Genomic DNA, 22,256 nt, shown 5'->3' with positions numbered 1-22,256 from the left:
TCTTAATATAATAATATTAGAATAAGACAAGAGAAATCTAGTTGGGGGGAGATTTAATAATATTATTATTTCTGAGTCTCCATTGTTTACTTGTGTATTTAGGTTAAGTTACTAATCAGGAAATGGGAATATCCTCCTCCTCTCATCTATTTTATTCAAGTCTGAGTTTTGATGTATTTATATATATATTATTCTATGTGAGATGTCAAGTAGTTTAACTTTTTTTTTTGGTTTTAATGTTCTGTGTTATTTCCATTGTATAAAAATCAAAATGTTAGGTCATAGATTTAAGTCCAAACAAATTTAATTGCTTTAATCATCTAGTTTTTTATTTTAAGCTAAATAATTTTATTAATAGAATTGAAAAAAAAAACTTAGCATATACAAATCCAATTAAATCAAGTCAATAGGTTACCTCCATGACACCCAACTTATAATCGGACATGCTAAATAAAAAAATCTGAAAAAGGTATAAAATCTCTACCTTAATCATCTAGTTAACCTCAGTTATGTAACTCATCCTAAACTATTTTTTTCTAATAAATAAAAATTTATTGATAATAATATTTAGAAAAAAACTTAGTATATACTATCTGACTAAAATTCGATCATTAGACTTCTCTGATACGCTCAATATAAGACAATGCACGCTAAATAAAAAAAACCTAGAAAAATATGATACAAAATAGTTCACAACAATTCAAGATAACATGTCTGACCAAGTGAAATTAATAAGATTACAAAATCAGATGATTATTTGGATGAATAAATTAAGCCTAAACTGAATATAATTCCATTGAATGTAAATGAATAAATTAAGCCTACCCTTACAAAATTGGTTTTTTTTGAAAAAAAATGAAATGGTTGTATTTTGATTAGTAAATTTTTTTTGGAATTATTTGTTGACTTACCACAAAGAATTCCATATCCATCAAACTATGGTTAACCAACTAGAATATGGAAAATTCAAAGCAATTCTATAAACTCTCCTGATCAAGTCTTAGCATTTTTTTTTTTTTGAATGTCCTATGGAGTGGAATTGGTTGATCAACACCAACTTTCAAAATTCTCATTTTCCAAGATGCTTTAACCCCTTCTTCTAAGTCATCTAGTAACAGAACCTTCAAAACCATTGAAGGATTGTTTAAAAGATTTGTTAGACTTAATAAATATAAAAGAAATATGGGCTTAAAATATATTAAGTCTTTTAATTTTAATATTTAGATTTTAAGATTAAATTTGATTTTTAATATAGCGTTAATTAGATTCAACTCTACACTCTACATTATGCACATTTATATTACAATGTATTTACCATTTTACGCTAAGTTTCAATTTCACCATTTGAGTCCTTTTTTACTTACAATGTTTTCGGTACTTTCATTCGATTAGGCTCTTTTTATTTTGTGAAAAATAATTTATATATGAAAATATTTTTTATGAAAATTATTTTTTAAAAAAATATTTTTAATAAAAATATTTTTCATTATTTAGATGTGATGTTAAACTAATACTATATGTTTACATTGTGTATGTATAAATGTTCAGGTCTTAATAATATTTTTTTCCTTTAAAAAGATAAAGTTATTTTTCTTAAATTTGATTTATTTTTTTATTAAGAAAATATTTTTTATTTTATCAATTTTTTTAATTTCTTTAAACACTAAAATATTTTCTGGAAAAAGTATTTTTTACAAAACAAATGAAGTATTAATATCATACTCTTTATACCAAGTTCTCATTAATAAGACTTAGTTGATGTGTATTCCAATAAAAATCATGTCACGTGCTAGTCAAGTCTAGCACGTGTCAAGGAATGTTGTTATTAGAAACTAAATATCGCACATCTAATAAATATAAAAGAAATATAAACTTAATAATATTATTAGGTGTTTTAACTTTAACACCTAAATAATAAAATTAGATTTAATTTTTTAACAATTAAAAAAAATAAGAATGTATAATTTTGACAATATATATACTATATTACATACATGTAAAGAAGGATTACCCATTATGAGATAAGCCTTCCAGAGAAAGGTAGGGAAGGATAATAGAGAGATTTGTAATTGCACCCTGCATTTCATTTCTTTTGTTTATAACCCAAGTTGGCAAAAATATCCAAACGATGAACTATGTCTATCCAATCATCTTCTCTTGGTGTGCATCCATTTTCGTAAGCCCCACCTTACCCCATCATCGTATATCCCACCAAACTACTAGTTCTCTCTCTCTCTGTGAGTTTGTTATTTGTGGTTTTTGTTGGTTGTTAGTCTAAGAAGCTGAGCTTTGTCCGGAAGGAAATGGGCAGGAAGTGCTCACATTGCGGAAACATAGGTCACAATTCAAGAACCTGCACCAATTTCAGACGCACTGTTGTTGGTGGACTTAGGCTTTTTGGAGTGCAACTTGACCTATCTTCTTCTTCTTTTGCCATGAAAAAGAGTTTTAGCATGGAGTGCTTGTCTTCTTCTTCTCCGTCTTCTTCTTTGTGTTCTTCTCGAGTTTCCGTCGACGATAATCCTGATAGAACTTCAACTGATTATCTCTCTGATGGCCTCATCGGCCCAATCCAGGAAAGAAAGAAGGGTATGTTTTCAGTGTGTATATATATCCATCCCCTCTATCCATAAATGATTTCTGTCTAATGTTCTCAGCAAATTAGCAAAAATTGTTTTCTTTCTTTGGTTTCTAAAATAACTTGGAGCGTATTCAGGGTTTTTTTTTTTTTTTTTAAATCAGTTCTCTGTATCGATGCAACTCAACTCGTCTAATTTGAGTCGGCTATATGAATTATTTTTCCTCGTTAATAAGGGTACTATTAATTTTTGTGAGTTCTTGCTACCACATTTTCTAGGCCAATTATTTCTCGACTATTCTTATCTAAGACTATACAGAAAAATAGCAAAATTCACTTCAGTTTGATGATTTGATCACAACAGCTTTTGTATTTCATCTTCTCTACATAAATTCTTTATATTCATTAAAAGGAAAAAATATTTATAAATATTGGATGATTATGTATAGGAGTTCCATGGACAGAAGAGGAGCACCGAGCATTTCTAATTGGCCTTGAGAGGCTTGGAAAAGGAGACTGGAGAGGCATCTCCAGAAACTATGTGACTTCAAGAACTCCAACCCAAGTTGCTAGTCATGCTCAGAAGTATTTTCTTCGCCTTGCTAGCCTAAACAAGAAGAAGCGGCGTTCGAGTCTCTTCGACATGGTACGAATACCCATGCATATCTGATCATCTGCAGCTATATCTCTTGATCATGGATTATTAATGTTCTGATGGATTTTTGTATTTGTAGGTTGGAAGCAGCCATCAAGCTAATTATACTTGCAACTCCAAGCTAAGTGATGATCATGTTCTGAGTCATGATCAATATTTGAAGCCAAATAGCTCTCAATATGCAATACAAAATGACACTTTTCTGGCTTCCCCTCTGGTAGGCCTTAACCATTCTGATATTAATAACCAAGAAATTGACCATCCTCAATTAGTTTCATGCCACCATTCCATACCTCTGCCAAAACCTTCAAACAGATCAAAACCAACATCTTCAAATGTATCATCTGCTGATCTGGAGCTCACTCTTGCTGGTCCAACTCCTCTGGAAGGGAATAAACCTTCCCCAAGTCCGTTCCTCATCTCCATAAGAGCTACATAGCTAGCTAATTAATTGACTAATATCCATGCTGATAGTGGAGCTTTATATCTATATATATGACATCACTGTTAGTATTATATATTAATTTCCGGTGTAGTCATCATGTGTTAACAGAGGAATTAATACATCCAAAAGTTCTCTTTTGTTATAATTATCATTATTTTTTGTCAAATAAGCCTTTATCCCAAAAATTTGGAGTCGGCAATAAGCAGATCTGTTAATTTGCAGGTATTAAAGATGTAAATGAGTTCATCATCTAAATGAATGATATATATATAGAAATGTGCAAGAATCCATTAACATAATCATAAACCAGAAGAATGTAATCTTTCTCATCTCCATTTCTACTTGTACAGGACATTTTCTGCATAAATAAATTACCTAACCACTTCTCTGTTTTATTATTCTTAATTATTACCAGTTAAATCTAATTAAAATTGTACTTGATAAAGTAGTGTAATAACAGTACTAACAAACAAAATAAAAGTGGGGTTTCCATTGCTATATATTATTGTTTTTTCTGCTTCTTGAATAGCTTCAGTTCATTCCTTTCCCTTCATATCCTATATAGCTTGCTTCATGCCAAGCAGCAAATCTGTTCATCAAGAAACTGTATTTTTCTTTTGGCATGAAAATCATATGGGGGTCACTCAGCAAAAGCAGCAGCAGCAGCAGCAGCATAAATAATTGAGGGTAGCTGAATAAATAGTTATAGATACAGACAGCTCAGGCCCCAATTTTTGTCGAAACATGGCCTTATGGGACCATTCTAATGGCATCCCAGTGAACAAAATCATAAATCTGGAATTGGGGTCCTACAAATTTCTATGGAAAAGATGGATCGATCGCCCAAAGTTGGAAGGACAAAAGTTAGGCATACAAGTAGCCAACAAAGCCCACAATCACATAGCCTCTCTCTCTCTCTCTCTCTCTCTCTCTCTCTCTCTCTCTCACACACACACACACACACACACACACACACACACATACATGATTAATTAATAAGCTCTAGCTATTTTTCTTATTAGCCATAATTCATCTAACTATATACTTCTAGAATTGATTTTCACCATTTCTATCATAAGGATCTTTCATAACAAATTAAGATTTTCTGACTTTTTGAAGTCAAAATTTTCATGATGAGATTCTTCGAACTGGACCAGAAGATATAGAAATCATCAAGCTTGACCTATATAATATACAAGCAGTCATCGCAATATGGTATGTGAAACCATGCACGTCCTTGACTTCCAATTTCCTAGTTGGAAATTTTAAGCATGTTCACTTGTGAAATTGAGTAGTTAGAAAATTGAAAAAGTAAAATTTTGTATTTACATGTATCAATTTTTTAAATAAAATACTAATTTTTAAATTTTTAAAATTTAATTAATTAAAATTTAGAATTTTCCTTCATAAAAAATATATTTTTTAGTTGTTTTTAAATGAAAAATAACAATAACTTTTCATAATTAAAATTAAATAATTATTTAATAAAATATTTATTATTATGATAAAAAAGTAATCATATTATTACAAATGAAAAATACATATTAAAATTTTTTTTAAAAAATTAAGGCTTTGAATATATTTTATAATGATTTATATTTTTAGTTATAAAAAATTATTTTTTATTATTATAAGTGAACACTTTTTATATTTTCTTTTTTTAATGAAAAATAAAAATAAAAATTTTCCAAAAAAATAAAAAATAAAAAACAAAAAATAGGCCCTTTATGTTTCTGAAACTTGGATTAATGGTTTCTTAAATTTTGACCCTTTAAACCTTAATCCATATATTTCAAGCTTTTTCAAGTTCTGAAGCATTAAAAAGAACCTTGGACTGGTGTGTTTCTGTCATGTAGCTAGCCACTACACATGGCTAAATTATATCATATGAAAAGTCCTTATTGAATCTATGTTTTGAAAAAATGGGTGACTAGAAACTTGGCACATCTCCATGCTTTTTAAGCTTTTTTAGGGAACCATTTGGAAAAAGGTTAGAGAACAATTGGAGGAGGAGATGGGGACCCCTACAACAGTAATTGCACATGTTTTTGTTTCTTTTATTTCCTATTGGTTTATGTATAGTATATAGTACAGATATTTTAAAAAAAAAACAGATAATAGCCAGGTAATTCAAAAAAAAAATTAACGAAATTTATAAGAGTTGTAAAGAACTCTGTATCTGTTAAGAGCTTAATCCTTGTAAATAAAAAAAAAAAATCTTCACTAGTTCGCTAAGTGTGCTTTACCTCATAAGAGACCTCTCTGGCATCAGGTTAGGAGATATTGTGTTTTATCAAAGAAAAAAGTAAAAACAGGAAAAAAAAAAATTCACAGGGTTTCTACCGGCAGTAAATTTGATTGATATACTCATGATATCTGTCTTTGTGTGCCTGAATACTTGAACATAATTGTCTCAGTTATGGTCACTTTTAAGGTAAAGTGACCTTTCACCCAACTAGCATGTCTTATATACATGCTGTTGCTATCAATGAGGTGTCAAATAATTTGAATATATCTCTGAATCATCCCTTCTACACTATATATTCATTTTGATATAGTCTCATATACATGTATATGTTGTGGAGGATAGAACTTTGTTTCTTTTCACGCCTAGATATATCTAATTTATCTTTTACTTGTTATGAGTTTGAAGAGAAATTGTACATTCATTTGTTGCTCACACTCTTTTAATTAATTAATCAAAATAAATAAATAAATCTTTTTTTTTTTTCGGGGACTCTAACCTGACTGTATTATATCAAGTGATATGCTTTTAATCATTGAATTAAGCTAAACTCTTTTATGCTAATCCTATATACAATGACTCCAAATTTTAGTTTCCATTTTCAACTTTGTGACCTAAAGAAGATTACCTGATATAGAAGGAATTTGGAGTGACTGGGAGGTAAAAATGCAAGTCATTGTAGACAAGCTTTATTAATAAATGAAGGTTAGGCAAAAGAAGAAATTAAAAATAGTGAGTAGCATTAATTTGTAAGAGCACTACATAATACATAAATACAAAAACCTGAATGATTTTCATAAAGTGTTTCATTAATAAGAAATTTGCCCACAAGTTAGGGTGAACATTCAATTAAAATCGAATTGAACCATTCATATTAAATTAACTGAAATTCTTAATTTTACAAATTGAATCGAACCACTAAGAAAATCAAATTGAGAGAACCAAACCACTAAGGGAACCGAAATTCTTAATTTTACAAAACGCTTCAATGGCAATCGATTTGAGGGATTGTCTTCGTTAACAGGAAGACATGCAAGAAATCCTCTGACAAACAACTGACGAGATGATTGGAGGATGGAGAAGAGACACAAGATGGAGAAGAAGAGATGAGCAGAAAGGAATAAAGGAGGTAGGGATTTTGATTTGAGGTGATGTTTTCGTGGATTGAGCGAAGAAGAAGTGAGGAGAAAAGATTAAAGGAGGAGGTTAGGTGGCAAACAAAGAAAAGGAGACTCATATATAACCCTAATAATTAAAATGACTGTGTTTTAATAGGATTTCAGTTTGGTTCAATTTAATCAATTTTTTTTCTCTCTAAAGTCGAATCAAAATAAATGAAAAATCTAAAAATTAAAATCAAACTGAATAAAAATACATAAAAAATCAAATCAAATTACTTAATTAAGGTAGTTAAATTCAATTTATTCAGTTCAAATCGAATAACACTCACTCTTACTATAAGCAAAATAGTGGAGAAGGAACAGTCCTTTAGTTAATTATTGGATTTTGCTGTTTAGCTTGGAATCTATCAAGCAGCAAGAAGGACGACTCTTGTTAGGCAACCATCACACTCTTATTATTATTATTATTATTATTATTATTATTATTATTATTATTATTATTATTATAAAACCTATGCATAAATATATAGCATTAGCTATTAACAATTTAGCAAGCCAAATATGGCTTTTTGTAAAACACAGAGAATTAAATGTCTTTTTAATAGTAAAAAAAAAATAAAAAAGAGTAAATGAAGGTCTAAGATGATACAAAGAAAAAAATATAAAAAAGATTTATAAATTTTAGATATTAATAAGTGAAAAGACAAAAAATAATTCATATAACTAAGCTAATTAATTTGGAAATAAGGAACATTTTGATTATTAGATTACTCCTCTAACAATTGAGAAATCTAATAATTGAGAGTAAATGTTGTTGGTTTGATGTCTTGCTTGAAAAGGAAATGCAGGGAGTCTAAGGGCTATTATTGAAGAGAAAATCCAAAAGCAACAACAATAAAAACAAATTATCTATTTCAGGACTCGCAAAATGGATCAACCAACTCAAAAATCTCTAGGTATTTTATGTGTTAAATGGTTTAGCCTGTCCTTTTTATTGGACCAAAAAATATTAAATAATAATAATAATTTTGATATTGATGTAATTTTTTGAGAAACATATTTGATATTAAATAATAATACACTTTAATTCCTTCAATTTTAGAATCAAACACTCTAATATCTTAATTAACTTTATAAAAATTAACAAGTGATTTTATAAACTAAAATTGTATTAAAATTTTAGTTATTTTATAGGATAAAATTATATAATTCTTCATCAGTAAACAATTTTTATAAAATTGAGAATAAAAATATCAATTTCATAATTTTTATAAGTGATTTTTTTGGGTCTAAATTTAGTTTATAGTAAATTAAAAACATAAAATATATGATAAAATCTACTTATTAAATATATAAATCACATATAATTATATTTTAAATTCATAATAAATCAGACATACAAAAGTTTTTCCTATATGCTCATGATTTATGGTGACATCTGAACTACCATGCAGGCAAAGGGAATACACCATTAACTGTAACCATCAAAAAAAAGTTGCCAATTTATTATTCCTCAACAACCTCTTTATTTCTTATTTGGACAATGGAGTTGTGGTTTATATTTCATGAGCAAATTTATCAAATCAACATATGCAATTTTCATAGTTTTGACCCTGCCAAACACTACTTGAAAATCCAACCACTACCCAAATAATAATAATAATAATAATAATAATAATAATAATAATAATAATAATAATAATAATAATAATAATAATAATAAATCAATACTAATGTTAAACTAATAAATATTTAATAAAGTTTAGTTCAAGGGTATTATTATATCCACCCACTTAATTATTAACTTAAAAGTCATTTGAGGAAACGAATAATAATCCTAAATATAATCCTTATTTAACATTCTGAAATAAGTCAGATGGGATTGCCATAATATCATCCTAATTCTATTCTAAACCTAATTATTCTCTAAAAGCGTGAAGTAGAACCTTCACTCATAGCAGCAGTTTTAAAAAAACTGGTTTGAGCTCTTCTCGTCAAACTCAGAAAAATTAAATTGCTAATGTTTATGCTTCAATTTCATATTTCATTCAAGGAAACTAAAGAGGAAAATATTTTTTAAAAATAATAAAAAATAACTGGTTTAAACGTCAATATAATCATCCAAATGACAATTGGAATTAAGAATTGACTTATCGCAAGCATATTGAAATGGTTAAAATATTGCCCAGGACTCCATTAATGAATGTCAGCTGACTTTTTCTAAGGGTTTTTTTTTTTCCTATTTTATTGCTTGTTCATACAAGAAAATTTAAGTCTAATTAATAACAAATGATAAGGTCAATCTATTTCTTATTTTCAATTCCAAACACCAATTTCGTCCGGGAAGACAAAGTTAGTTATGCATATGCATGACTTAAAATTTCTCCTCATTTCCAATAACTAAAACCTCTTTCTGTTCAATCAAATTATGAATGCATTTACCTCTTTAATTTCTCTATCCTGTTAAAGTGGTTCGTTACACTGTTAACTGTAAATTTTGTCACCCCAAATAATAACCCTTATCCCATCTCATAAAGGCAAAATTGTTTCTGAAAGATTTTATTACAGAATTTTCATTTCATTCACTATTTTATTATTAACATTTTGCATTTAATTTATTCACTTGTATCCATATGTAGCAATTTCACTTTATAATTAATAATAAATCCGCTAAAATAACAACTTTTCAACCATTGTCATGTAGGATGGCAACAGATAGGATACTCTCGAAAATCACTCTTTCCGAACTCAAACACGATTAATATGATCAAAATCTGAAGTCGTCTCAAACCTGTTTAAAATTTATTCTTAACTACCAGAACTCGTCCCAAACCCAATTATCATTAAAAAAAAAAAAATCCAAACCCATTTAACTTTACATATTTTGATTAATATTTTGTATAAAAATTTATTTTAATTAATAATTTATATTTTAAAAATTTAATAATTTCATAAAATATTTAAATTCTATTTTATATGAAATAAAATATATAAAAATTTATAAATATTATTATAAAAATATATATTTTATATTTAATTAAGTATTTATGTAAATGAGTTCAGGTAACGGATACTCAACATATAAAACCCGAACCCGATCCGAACCCGTCATGGATATTATTTTTCAAACCCGAACACGTCCCGAACCCAATTATATAATGCCCAAAAGTACCCACAAAAACTCGACCCGTTAACATCCCTACCATGGGTTTACTCAACAGCACCCACAAAAAAGAGTACACAGCAGGGGAGACACACACCCAAGTCTTGCAGGGACATCATCTTTACACTGATGTTACGTATTTAATGAGATCCCAAATGTTTGGTGTAGTTTTAGAGAATAATGCCATGCTGATTATTGAAAAATAAATGAATAAATACAAAAATGTATGAATTATAAAGGTCATTATATAAAAATAAAAACTAAATAAATAATAAAATACATAAAATGGATAATAAAATGTAAAAAAATGCAATATAAAAAAATTTGTAATAAAAAGTGACACTATCAACCAAGACAGTAGGAGTCACCGTACCTAAAAAGCTCTAGACATAGGGAAAATCCAAATTTCAAACCAGAAAGTGGTATCAAATCAACACATTATATTGCTATATACCATAAACAAATATTAAGTGATAAAATCCTGTTTACATGGTGTGGATTTTTACTTGAAATACAAATTGCGAACTCGCAAATCCCAAAGTTCACTAAATACCCTGGATTTTTACTTGAAAAAAAGGGAAAAATCAAAACGGAAAAACTAAGAAAATCAACTAATTATTGTAAAAAAAAAAAAAAGAAAAAAAAAAAGAGAGAGAGAGGATGTGGGAGGAGAACATGGAACGAAATCATATTACAAAAATGGATATTTTACACAAAAAAGGTCATGTTGGAGAGTAGAGAGATGACCTGAATAAAAAATTTGAAGTATGTTGGCATATGAAGCATATCTACAGAGCTCTTGATTTCTTGATCTCAATTGGCATGATCATCTGCTCGCATTGGTCAGAATATATGTTAACGCTCAGCTGCATTAAGAGCTTTGCAATCGTAAAAGAATAGTTCACTCAGTCAACCTCCTTTGCACTCTTAAGCACCTGTCCTCCAGAGTATAGGAAGCCCATCAGGTAAATGCTGAAATTTGCATGATTCATGTTCTAGTTAATATCATGAATCATGAGAGCCTTGGACCATCAAAGTATTACGCTTAGCACTGTCTGCGCGAAAGCTATCTCCTTTATACCCAATCTGGAAGGAGAAACCATATTTAAAAATAAAAAAAAAAAAAAAACACCTCAAAACACTTGCTCTCACTGGATATGCAAATCGTTTCTCTAGTGTGAACCATAGATATTTACACATTTGCTTGAATGCACAAATGTATCCATGTATGTATAAAAGCAGATAATTACCTCTATCGGACTATCAAGGGGGAACCACCGCAATAGTACCCCGAGATGTATGACAGCAGGAATCAACTTGAAAAGCAATGGCGTGGTCACCTGTAACATTACTTAGTAAGAAATGAGAAGAGTTCAAACTCTCAACATACATGATTTGGCAAATACATGGCTGCTACACAAACTCAATAATATAAAACTATTCATGTTCACCAATTCTGTGACATCTCACATCTACAGGCTTATTAACTTAATGCATCTTTTAACACTAAGCAAATTCAGATTCTATTTCTCTATTGCATTCTCAAGAATATGGAAGTTGCTAAAGTGGCAATTTTAAACATTGCAGTACCATATGGGCAAAGCATCAATAAATGTTTAGTTTCACTACAGTTTCCACAATTTCCCTCTTCACATTGTATCTCTGCCTCGCTGAGAACATATAGCAAGGTGCATACTTACCAAACTCAAAGCTGTTGTTCCAAGAAGCAGTAAATACAATTTACCCTGTAAGAGCCACAACAAACTTCAGTTGAAATGATAAAAAAAGATACCACAGAGAGTGAATATGCCTAACAGTCAAGTGCAATTATTTGGGTTTACAGCAAGTCTAGTTGGTTTTACACTGATGAGAGACACAGAGAGAAGAGAGTTAAATATCAGAATATCTGGAAAAAGAGTACAATCAACATAAAATCATGTTCTGGTTTATATCAAACCCAAATTATGGAGTTGAATTTCTAACAGAATTGTCTGTGTTACTTTGCACAGGAGCTCACAAAATTTTCCACAAAATGAATAGGCCCAACATAAATGCACCAAATGAAAGAGCGATGCATAAACACAAAATATCATGAGAAAACTAGCCATTAGTTTAGGATGAATGCGCTAACACTATGTAAGAAAAAAAAAAGCTCAAAATGGAAGTACTAACCTCGACTAGATGAAGATTAGAAGCACGACTTAAGAGAACAAAAGCAAATTCCCCAATTTGAGCCAGAGACATTCCAACCTACACGTGTGAATAAACCTAAGGCCTCTCTGTCAATGGAGCATATAAAATGGTGAAAATAAATATAAAAACAAGCTAGTAGTTCCTCAAATCTTACAAGAAGTGATGTTTTATTGTTGTATCGAAAACCCTTGACAACAGTCGCAACTACAATGGTTTTAATGATAATCACCAATATTACAGCTGCCAGTAAAATATCAACATGATTCCATAGGAAATGAACATGTATTAGCATCCCAATGCTGGCAAGAAAGAGAGCCGCAAAGAAGTTGCGAATGGGTTCAACCTAAAAGGAAATTAACTCCATAAGAGAGCAAACAAATGAGACTTCTGTGTGTGAGGGCCGAAAAATTCAGTATGAACAGGAAAAATAAAATCAAGGCAACAAAAATTATTCTGTGTGTATTTTGTGTTGCTTTGTCCATCTATTGATTAGGATAGGAAGACATCTTATCCTCCATGTTATAATCTCTTTTCTTTCATTCCTTCTTAAGAAAGCTTTTAAAAGAAATTAAAAGAGAAGGTTACAATTACTGTGCAACATCTGAAACCAAATAAATAGAAGACTTACTTGTTCAAGTGTATGCTGAGCAAGATCAGTTGTTGATATCATAACTCCAGCAGCAAAAGATCCCAGTTCAAGGCTCAGACCCAGCTTATCACTACACTGAAATGCAAAATCAATCTATCATATGCATGTTGCATACATGTGCACGTGTCTAGTTGAAGACGGCAGGAGCAATGGTAGACAAGACATACAAATAGGATCACTGAAAAATGTTTTCCTTTTTCCTTTTTTTTTCTTTTTCCTTACTTCTTGAGAAACTAAATATCAAAATAACTACACAGAAAAAATGAATAAATCAGTCTGTTACTTCTGAACATAAATTGGATTGCATTAAAAATGCATTAATAACAACAAAAGAAGAATAAGGAAATGAGGCTAACCCAAGCAACAAGTAAGCAGAATGCCACTGATGCCAATTGATAAAGTTCATTAGTCTGCACAAAATAGAACCTCATTCAGTTGGTCTCCATCATAAAGTATAATATTAAAGCAAAAGGTTTAGGTTTTTGCCTGTGATGATAGGCTTATCATAAGCTTCAGAAACCATGGCACACAAGTACGAGACAATATTGTTAAGATAGCCAAAAATGTTCCTAGCAGCACCAACCTGAAATATAGACATGTTGCACATGAATAGGAGAAAATGAATCTGATGGTTAATACATCAATTAATGTACAATACACATGCGCAAATGTTTAATTTGAATTCTGCAGTTGCATAACCTTGAAGATCCTGCAAATATTGTTAATAGCATCAGCATGCCTAAATGTTCTTTTTCAAGACATTCTATCTACATATCTTGAATCTTCATAGTGCATATTCTCCTATCAACATATTTCATCAACTAAAGACCAAAAAAATAAAATACAATTCAGAAACCAAGGACAGGAAGGGTTGATGTTTAAGTTGTGAAAATTGTTGATATCAAATGCATAAACAGATAAGTTGTTTAGATTCTTACGATTTAGTCATGGACATGACTCCTTGAAGAACACCAGAAGTGCCACCAAGAATAGGAAGCAAAGCAAACAGCAGACCAACTGCACAATCCTGGCAGGGCATAAAGATCATAATTAATAGCAAATGTCTACACGAAATATATCATTATCAAAATAAATATTATAAGTGAAATGTTTTCTTTTAATTTTTCTCAACTATTCAAATATGATATAGCAGTAACATAGCATCTTTTAACACACATTTGATGAGTAAGCGAAAGAATACCTGCAAGATAAGGGTGCCAATAGTAACTTGACCATAAAGGGTATTAATACTATTCTTCTCCATCAAAAATTTCAAAACCTGTAACCAAGGGAAACAATATTTAACTATAAAAAAAGTTTGAATTCTACACATAAAAATTAGCAAAGCAGCATTGAACAATATAGCTAGAATAAAAAGATATATGCTACCTATAATAGGTTCAAGAGACAACTAAGTGAACACAAGGGCATTTATTTTTTAAATGGCGATGACATGGCATGCTAATGTGGCACCATATATGACATAGCGCTAACATGGAATGTTGATGTCAATGCCACATTAACAACTTTTATGCCATTATTCATTGTGTGACTTAAGAACAAAAGATGAAACTACATGTCCTGAATTGCCAAAAAAATAAAGTTCAAGTCCTAAATGCTGAAAGCAGGAAAATTTTTAAAGTATATGAAAAAATAAGGAAAGAGAGCGAGAGAAATTGGGGGGTGGGGGGGGAGAGAGAGATATGGAGAGAGAAGGAGACACAATGAGAGAAAGAAGGAGACACAGTGAGATAAAGAGGGAAAGGGAGACATGGCATAAAATTTTTCAAGTACCTTCGAAATTTTCACGCTTTTAGCATTTAGAGCTTAAAGCTTTTTTCTTTTTTTCTTTTTGTAATTCAAGACGTACTTTCAACTATGCACTTAAGTCACAAAATGAATAATGATATAAAAAAAAAATTGTTGACGTGGTGCTGACATCAGTGTCACATCATACATGTCGTCACATCAGAATGCCACGTCAGACATGATGATGACGTTAGCAACACCACATTAGCAATACTTAACGCCATTAGCCCCTTGTCCTTAAAATGCTAACGGCAATAAAGTTCCTGTACTCAATTGCAACAAAAGAAAGTACATGTCCTCATTACTAAAAGTGCCAAAATAAAGGGTACTAAAGTTACTTCCACCCATTTTTAATTCCATTGTTTCAGAAATTTTACTCTGAAGTATGTTTAAAGAAGAACCAAAATCAGACACAACAACCATGTTTACAGTAGGACGTTGATCCTAGAGGCCTAAAGTCTTCATTAAGCATATGCTACAAGCACTCTTTGCTCCTTAAGAATAATTATACTGCTAAAAGAACAAACTTGTGGATGCAGCAAACAGAACACAAAGATTAAAATAGACGTGATAACTGAAACTATAAACAGAATGAGAAGTATAAAAACAGAAAGGATCATCTGGCAAAACAGTCAAAGAGAACAAGCTTCAACGCAATGATATAAACACTAGAAACTAGTTAAAAAATTACCAGTTTTGACCTGTCAAACATACAACAAGATATAAAAACAGAATTAAGAACACCTATGATTAGAATTTTACCACTGCAGTAGATGACATAGACAGGAAAGCACCAACAAACACCCCCTCTGAAGATTTACCACCACATAACTGCAAAAAGCATGCAGCTAGGCACATCAAAAACTCGTAGCCAGTATAATTTGCATCGGAACAGAATAATTTAAATTTAAGCAACTAAGCTGTGCTCTTTTCTTCAACTCAAATTTAGTAAAATAAGTCTCAGAACATCAATGCAAACTCTAGATTGTGATGTAGAACCAATAGAACAAAGGAGAAAAGAAACTAACTATCAAATTAATTGTCAGTCATAGAAAAAGTCTCTCTAAAATGCTAGAAGACAAGTATTCATATGCCATACTTGGATATCATAGCCAGACTTTTACTTATATGCTATGTCTGGATATCTAAAACACCCAATTGATCCTTATGGCAGCCAAACTTGTACTGCTGGAGTCGCCTATGGATTGGCGGTGGCAGCGCTGAGTGGTGGTTTAGCGAAAGGCAGTGGTTGGCTTGTTTCGTGATGGCTGGGGAGGTTTCTTTTTAATAGTGAGAATAACAGTAATTAAGGGAAGGAAATTTCATAGGAAGCAATGGAGGTTTTGATTGCTTACAGGCAACATGTCAAAAAAGGCTCTGAAACCAAATTGACGTAGAACTAATAGAACAAATGGAAGTGAAACAAATTCTTAATTTTATTAATTCTCAAATCAATTCTCAATCATAGAAAAGGTCTCTCTAAAATACCAATGAGACAGGTATTTATAGAGTATTTATAAATTCTAATCCTACTAGTATTAGGATTTAGAATTCTAAACAATAAACTACTAATCAAATACTAATCAGAAATCCAAAATCAACTAGCTTCCTAAATAAAATACTACTCCCTAAATAATAATAGAATTCTTAAATAATATAAACTTCCTAATTAATAAAAATCTAGACTTCTTAAGTTTACAATGAAAAACTTTCCTCCATAAAAAAGTTTACAGTGAAAAATTAAACCAAAAACAATTCCTTTTCCTTGACTGCGTCTACCCAATCCACAGAGTAACCGAGCATTGCCCTCCAAAAACAAACTAAAGTTTGAATTGGATTACCCATACCACAAGTTCACACATACATATCAGTCTAACATCTGCATTTATACATGTGTTAGTTCTCTACTTGTGTCAAATGTCAGTGGGTATTAGATTAAACTAAGCCACATCATACACTGCATCCTTAGATTCTTAATTTCCATTAATTAATCTTTTAATCTTATCCCCATCGAATGAAGGCAAAAACAGAAGCATTCATCATTTGAGGTGCCTCCCCTCCCAAACCCCATACACAGACCCCCACCCACCAAAATCACACAAAAGATGACATTAATGCTGAGCAAGAATAGAAAAATAAATTTAATTCACCATCATAAGATCTACAGATAAAACCTAAGCTTTGAAATAATTCACACATGCACACACAAACTTGAAGCTAAATTTAATATTCTTGAACATTATCACATATCATGGTGAAAAAAGCAATATTTTGAACTTGAAAAAGCTTCTTTTGAAAATTAACATAGAGATCCTTCAACAATTCTCAAACATCACAAAAAAGCTAACAAAAAATTCTACTCTGCATTAGTGTTTTAAATGGCTTTTTCTATACAAGGAAAGAAGTCTCTATTCTTACAGAAATAATATAAAAACTGATCTTCTTGTAAAAGAAAATACAAAAAAACCCAACCAAGGTATGTAATAAAAGATTTCCTCTTCTTTTATACAATATGGACTTAAATAGAAACTTCCAAGTAATACTATACTTGAGTATAAAATTCAAAGCATTACAGTAACATACTGAGACTGTTATTCCACACAAGCACATAAATAGGAAAATCTGGAGAAGACCACCTAGAACTGCAACGGCTCGAACAACGCGAAGCTGCATTTTTGAAAAGCAAATAATTTCATAGCTTAAGTTTGTTGATTTAAAAAATAATAATAAGAAAAATGAAAGCAGGATCGAAAACACAAGCAAACCTTTGTTGTGGAGAATTCTAGGCCCAATGCAAATAGAAGAAATATCACGCCAAACTGAGCCACTGTTTCGACCTAAACTTCACATCCAAATCAGAAAATGAGTATGTACACCTAACATGAAATATTACTGTGAACTATCCTGTGAAAACAAACTAACCAAAGGCTAAAACAGGCAACCAAGCATAAGATGCCCACATGTACATCTATTTGCTTCAGTGTTATACAAAAACTTGCTATAACCCATTAATATTTGAACCCATGAAATGACTGATAAAGTTCAGAGTCACATTTTGACCTAAGTTGACCTCTGAAAAAAATATATATAAAAGAAAAAGAAAAAGACAAACAGAAACATCAAAGTTCTGGTAAAAATTCCCATATCACTTATTCATTACACAAAAGTAAAGCAAAGGATAAGTGTTCAATCAGTATAGATGTAAAAAATTCATACTTGCACCATTTCGCTAACAAAGCTCAAGCCCCCAGGCCCAATAATAGATCCTGCTAACAGATATCCAGTGATAACCTGCAAAATTCAAAATGGATGAAAGAAGTTCAGAACCCATAAAGCACTAGTTTATCATTTACAAAGCACAGAAGCAATAAGTCTAACCGGTTGTCCAGTACAAGCAAAAGCAATGCCACCGCAAGTTGCTGATACAATGACAACCACCAGATCTGATATCAATCTGTAATAATAGAAATCCAAACAGGTAAGATCAGTCAAAAGATTAATGTTAGTTGGTCTGTGATGGAATCATGAATCTGAACAGGTAAGATCAGTTAAAAGATTGATTTTAGTTGGTGTGTGATGGAATCATGAGAATAAGAAGAATTGAGTAAACCTTAAATCTAATTGCAACACAGGGTACTTGGATTTTGGGTTTGATATGATAAAGACATTGTCCTGTAGATAAAATTACCAAAAAGGTCAGAATTTTCATCAGCATAAAATATTTGTTCAAATATTGGTAATGCAATACTAGTTAACACCATCAAAACAGTAGCATAAAGTGAGTTTCTCATGGTGTCTATTAGACATACCTTTCTATCAATCAGCGTTGGCATATCCTCTGCTCGATTCTCATTGTCCAAATTGAAAACATCATGAAACTGAAAAGACCTAGCATGTGGTTCACAAATGGGTCAGCAGTTCTAAAATTTGAGTTGGTGAAGTTGAATTCAATATTCGTGAGACTACTTCTAACTAAATGTTTAAAAAGAATATCAATCGAGAATAAGTATGTACTTCTCCTCCTTCGTGTCATTTTTCTTTGACTTAACTCTAGCAACAGTTTCCAAAATTGCCTGGTAATATCAAACAAGTTATATTCAGCATAGGCTTGTTCAAGAGATACAAAAGGTAAAGAATCAGAAACCTCATTAACAGACATATCCATTAAAATATTTAAACCACCAGCCACACGGATTTTCTTTTCCCATTGGTGGAATGACAAAACTTTCATTACACCCAGAATTCAACAAACAATTTTTGCCCTATCATAACTTCTTTTTTGAAGCTGCCTTATCATAGCTTAATGTAGCATAGCCTTATCATAACTTAATGTAGCATAGCAACTCAGGGGCAAAAAAAAACCCTTGATCTAATGGGTGGTATAAGGTCCAAATGCTCTTCAATTAAATCTGTGCCCAATTGTATAACTTCAGACCAGTCTATTTATTAATAACTGTCACTGGACTTTAACCATGGCCTATTTGTCTCAATAGCATTTTCAGTCTCACCATCCTTAAAACCACATATGACCAGGCAAATGTCTGTTTGCCCAGTTGCACAAACTCAAATTTATTAAAGAATGGTAATTGGAGCTATTGCCTCACAAATTACACTGAACAGCTCTTGTGATTAACCCTCACAAAAACACAACTCTAAAAGAAGTCTAACTAAATTCTGAAATCTTAACTTTTAAGTTTTAACCGTACAATTAGCAATCATCAATTTGATGTTGAAAGGAATTCAATTTTATTTTCCTTAATTGAAATGAATTATTTCAGTGAAGAAACTAGAACATAAGGCTTTCTTTTTGCCTAGATAAGTGAATCCTAAACTTTTATCCTCAACCATTCTGTATTTATTTACCAGCAAGTCTCTAACAGCATCAAAGTACATGTGTACAGTATTATTATAAGTTTTATTAACCTACAAATGCTTTACATACACCGTTCTACAATATTAGTTAGTTAGTTACATATCTAACATTGTAGGCATTAGGGGTGTTCGGTTCCAATTCAGTTCGGGATTTGCCTAAGAACCGGAACCGAACCGGAATTTCAAAATTTCGTTACGGTTCCAGTTCGGTTCTTCATTGTTTCGATTTCAGTTCGGTACAGTTCTAGGTTCTTCGGTTCCAGTTCCAGTTCGGTACGATTCTAGTTCGGTTCTCTGTTCTTAAAATAATTTTATGTAATTATTTTCTTAAAAAGTAATTCATGAATTAGCATTTAAGTTTTGAATTGAGTTATTAATACATAATATATCATATAATACACATTTTAACTATTTATTAATCATATAATATTTAACTATAAGATACAAATATAATTAATATATATATATATTAATATAAGATAATAGTATATTTTTATAATTAAGAATGATAAGGTAGTTTAATATATTTATAACTAAAATTATTAAGAAAATATAGAAAAATAAAATATCATATTAAGTTATATTTAGTTCATAATCATATATACATACATAAGTATATATAATTATATTGAAAGTATATAATACATCTTAAAAAAATATAGAAAAGCATATATATATATATATATATATATATATATATATATATATATATGTTCGGTTTTCGGTTCAATTTCGGTTCGGTTCTTAGTGAAAAACCAGAACCAAACCAAAGTATCAAAACGGTTTATGTCGGTTCAGTTCAGTTCAGTTCTTGGGATCGGTTCAGTTCCTCCAAGAACCGTGGACAGCCCTAGCAGGCATCCTCAAAGGTTTCATACCTGCATGAAATGTTAGCCAATTCCTCATTCAACATAATTACTCATAAGTCAGTAGTTATAAAAAATTAAAAAGAATATTGCAGGAAAATGTAGTGCAAAAACAATAAGTCGAGAAGACAATAACCAATCCGAATTTAAAATATGTGAATAATGTAGAACGCCAAACACCAATTGCTTTAAACAGCCAACAGAAAACGAAAAGAAACATCAGAATTTATAATAAATAATAATAATATAAAGAGTTACGAACCTGCTGTCCAGCAACACTGTTATTGAAGCTACCAGGATCAGTGGCTGCAAGAGAAAATATAAGAAATAATCCTAATCTGTAATTTGCCGCTCAAACCTTCCACAAGATGCTTTAAATATGTAATCTCTAGCTTACGTTTCATTAATTACAGTTCTAAAAACAAAAATAGCTTCACATTGCTATTACACTTAAAAATAATAATAATTTCAATAAAGGTAGCAAAGGCTTAGTTACCGAAAATTTTCTTGGAGAAAATAGTAAAATTAAGAGGAAAATCACTTATTGTTAAATTTCCGGAAATTGAGCAATTCTGAGTTGATCCACAAACTGAAAATCCAACTTTCAACAAGTAGAGGAAATAAAGCCTCCAAAAAACCGAAATGCGGATGCACATAGAAACAGAAAGAAAGAGAGCTCAGATCTAGTACGAACATTCATTCTGGTCGGTCTCGTTGAACTCCTTCTCCAAAGCCCGATCAATCATGTCAGCGAAGCTGTCCTCGCTGGATCTCGAACGAGTCGCGTTCGACTTGGTTGTTGCATTCATCTCCATCGCCGAGTCGGACTCGGTGACCGAGAGCGAAAGAAAGAGAGCAGAAATGAACAACAGAGCTAAAACTAACCTCATTGCAGAGAGAAAGCTCGGAGAAAGAAAAGGAAAACCACGGCGCGTCTACTGACACCGGCAAGTAAGCGAACCAGCTATATGGTCATTGGATTTTTCTTCCACCGTATGAAGAACGAGAGGGAAAGTTTTTTTAGTTAGCTTTGGAACTGGAGGATCGTACAAATACAATAAAGGTCACTGGTGCGTATTCCGTGAAAATGTTCTGTGTAGCTGCGGCCCAATGTATATGAGAGTGTCTCTGGTTGGGATTTAAAGGCTAAAGGAGGGTATACACATTTGACGGTGGCGATGATTTGATTATGTTGAGGTTGCCATGTAAGACAGATTTGGTGGACAAGTTTGAAGCCCCCGGATCCGTTTGTGACCCTGATAGTGGTTGGGAAATAAAAAACTGATTAATTCTTAACAAACAAAACTGATTCATATTTGTTGAAAAAATATTTTTTAAAATATTGAAAAATGATAATTTAAATAATATTAAAATTTTATTGACATCACAAAAATTTTTAATTTTATTTTAAAAGTTAAATTTTATTTTGTGAAAAAAATATATTTTTTACTATCTTTAAAAATTAAATTATTAAAATATTATAATAGTGTTTAATATTATAAAGTTTTAAATTTAAGTTTTAAATAAAATTTTTTAAAATATTTTATTATTTTATAATTTTTATAAATAGAATTTAAAAATTTTTAAGCTAATATTTTTTTTAAATAACAGCCGAAGCAGACTTAGTGGCCCGGAACACTAACTCAGCACTGTTAATTGG

At 30.8% G+C, this 22,256-nt stretch overlaps 2 protein-coding genes across 4 annotated transcripts; one reads left to right on the top strand and one right to left on the bottom strand.

Annotated features, from left to right (window-relative positions):
- Positions 1 to 2,229: 2,229 nt before the first annotated feature.
- LOC110639606 (transcription factor MYBS3-like) lies at positions 2,230 to 3,823 on the top strand. The gene is made up of 3 exons (XM_021790625.2): positions 2,230 to 2,589; positions 3,028 to 3,224; positions 3,313 to 3,823. The coding sequence occupies exons 1-3, from the start codon at positions 2,304 to 2,306 to the stop codon at positions 3,670 to 3,672; spliced, it is 843 nt and encodes a 280-aa protein (XP_021646317.2). The 5' UTR covers positions 2,230 to 2,303; the 3' UTR covers positions 3,673 to 3,823.
- A 6,804-nt stretch (positions 3,824 to 10,627) lies between these two features.
- LOC110639624 (K(+) efflux antiporter 4-like) lies at positions 10,628 to 21,701 on the bottom strand. Of its 3 annotated transcripts, none has more exons than XM_058145994.1 (20): positions 21,291 to 21,699; positions 20,859 to 20,902; positions 18,873 to 18,931; positions 18,668 to 18,746; positions 18,469 to 18,530; positions 18,237 to 18,312; positions 18,075 to 18,149; positions 17,624 to 17,695; positions 17,442 to 17,525; positions 15,621 to 15,689; positions 14,251 to 14,328; positions 13,988 to 14,076; positions 13,536 to 13,632; positions 13,406 to 13,459; positions 13,029 to 13,124; positions 12,555 to 12,743; positions 12,380 to 12,457; positions 11,908 to 11,952; positions 11,458 to 11,547; positions 10,628 to 11,142 (listed from the first exon to the last, which is right to left on the bottom strand). In XM_058145994.1, exons 1-20 carry the CDS (start codon positions 21,484 to 21,486, stop codon positions 11,113 to 11,115), a joined length of 1,662 nt encoding a protein of 553 aa, XP_058001977.1. In that variant the 5' UTR covers positions 21,487 to 21,699; the 3' UTR covers positions 10,628 to 11,112. The 3 variants fall into 3 exon arrangements, 2 of the variants coding, with proteins under 2 accessions (XP_058001977.1, XP_021646341.2); XM_021790649.2 differs by having other exon boundaries at positions 10,628 to 11,293; positions 21,291 to 21,697; XR_009148349.1 differs by lacking the exons at positions 10,628 to 11,142; positions 11,458 to 11,547 and having other exon boundaries at positions 11,906 to 11,952; positions 12,380 to 12,475; positions 21,291 to 21,701.
- Positions 21,702 to 22,256: the final 555 nt, after the last annotated feature.

Source organism: Hevea brasiliensis, chromosome 4 (genome assembly GCF_030052815.1).
Source record: "Hevea brasiliensis isolate MT/VB/25A 57/8 chromosome 4, ASM3005281v1, whole genome shotgun sequence".
Classification (NCBI taxonomy): domain Eukaryota; kingdom Viridiplantae; phylum Streptophyta; class Magnoliopsida; order Malpighiales; family Euphorbiaceae; genus Hevea; species Hevea brasiliensis.
Note: the sequence above shows the minus strand (reverse complement) of the source record. Positions and strands in the feature narration are given on the sequence as shown.

What these genes read in the sequence shown, in the direction of transcription:
- LOC110639624 (XM_021790649.2), bottom strand. Translation starts at nt 21,486, where the DNA reads ATGAGGTTAGTTTTAGCTCTGTTGTTCATTTCTGCTCTCTTTCTTTCG. An exon ending in TTGTTAGCGAAATGGTGCAA is followed by an intron (nt 17,696 to 18,074) that starts GTATGAATTTTT and finishes TGTGAAGTTTAG; the next exon opens with GTCGAAACAGTGGCTCAGTT. An exon ending in TGTGTGGAATAACAGTCTCA is followed by an intron (nt 15,690 to 17,441) that starts GTATGTTACTGT and finishes TGCTTTTTGCAG; the next exon opens with TTATGTGGTGGTAAATCTTC.
- LOC110639606 (XM_021790625.2), top strand. Translation starts at nt 2,304, where the DNA reads ATGGGCAGGAAGTGCTCACATTGCGGAAACATAGGTCACAATTCAAGA. An exon ending in AATCCAGGAAAGAAAGAAGG is followed by an intron (nt 2,590 to 3,027) that starts GTATGTTTTCAG and finishes GATTATGTATAG; the next exon opens with GAGTTCCATGGACAGAAGAG. An exon ending in GTTCGAGTCTCTTCGACATG is followed by an intron (nt 3,225 to 3,312) that starts GTACGAATACCC and finishes TTGTATTTGTAG; the next exon opens with GTTGGAAGCAGCCATCAAGC.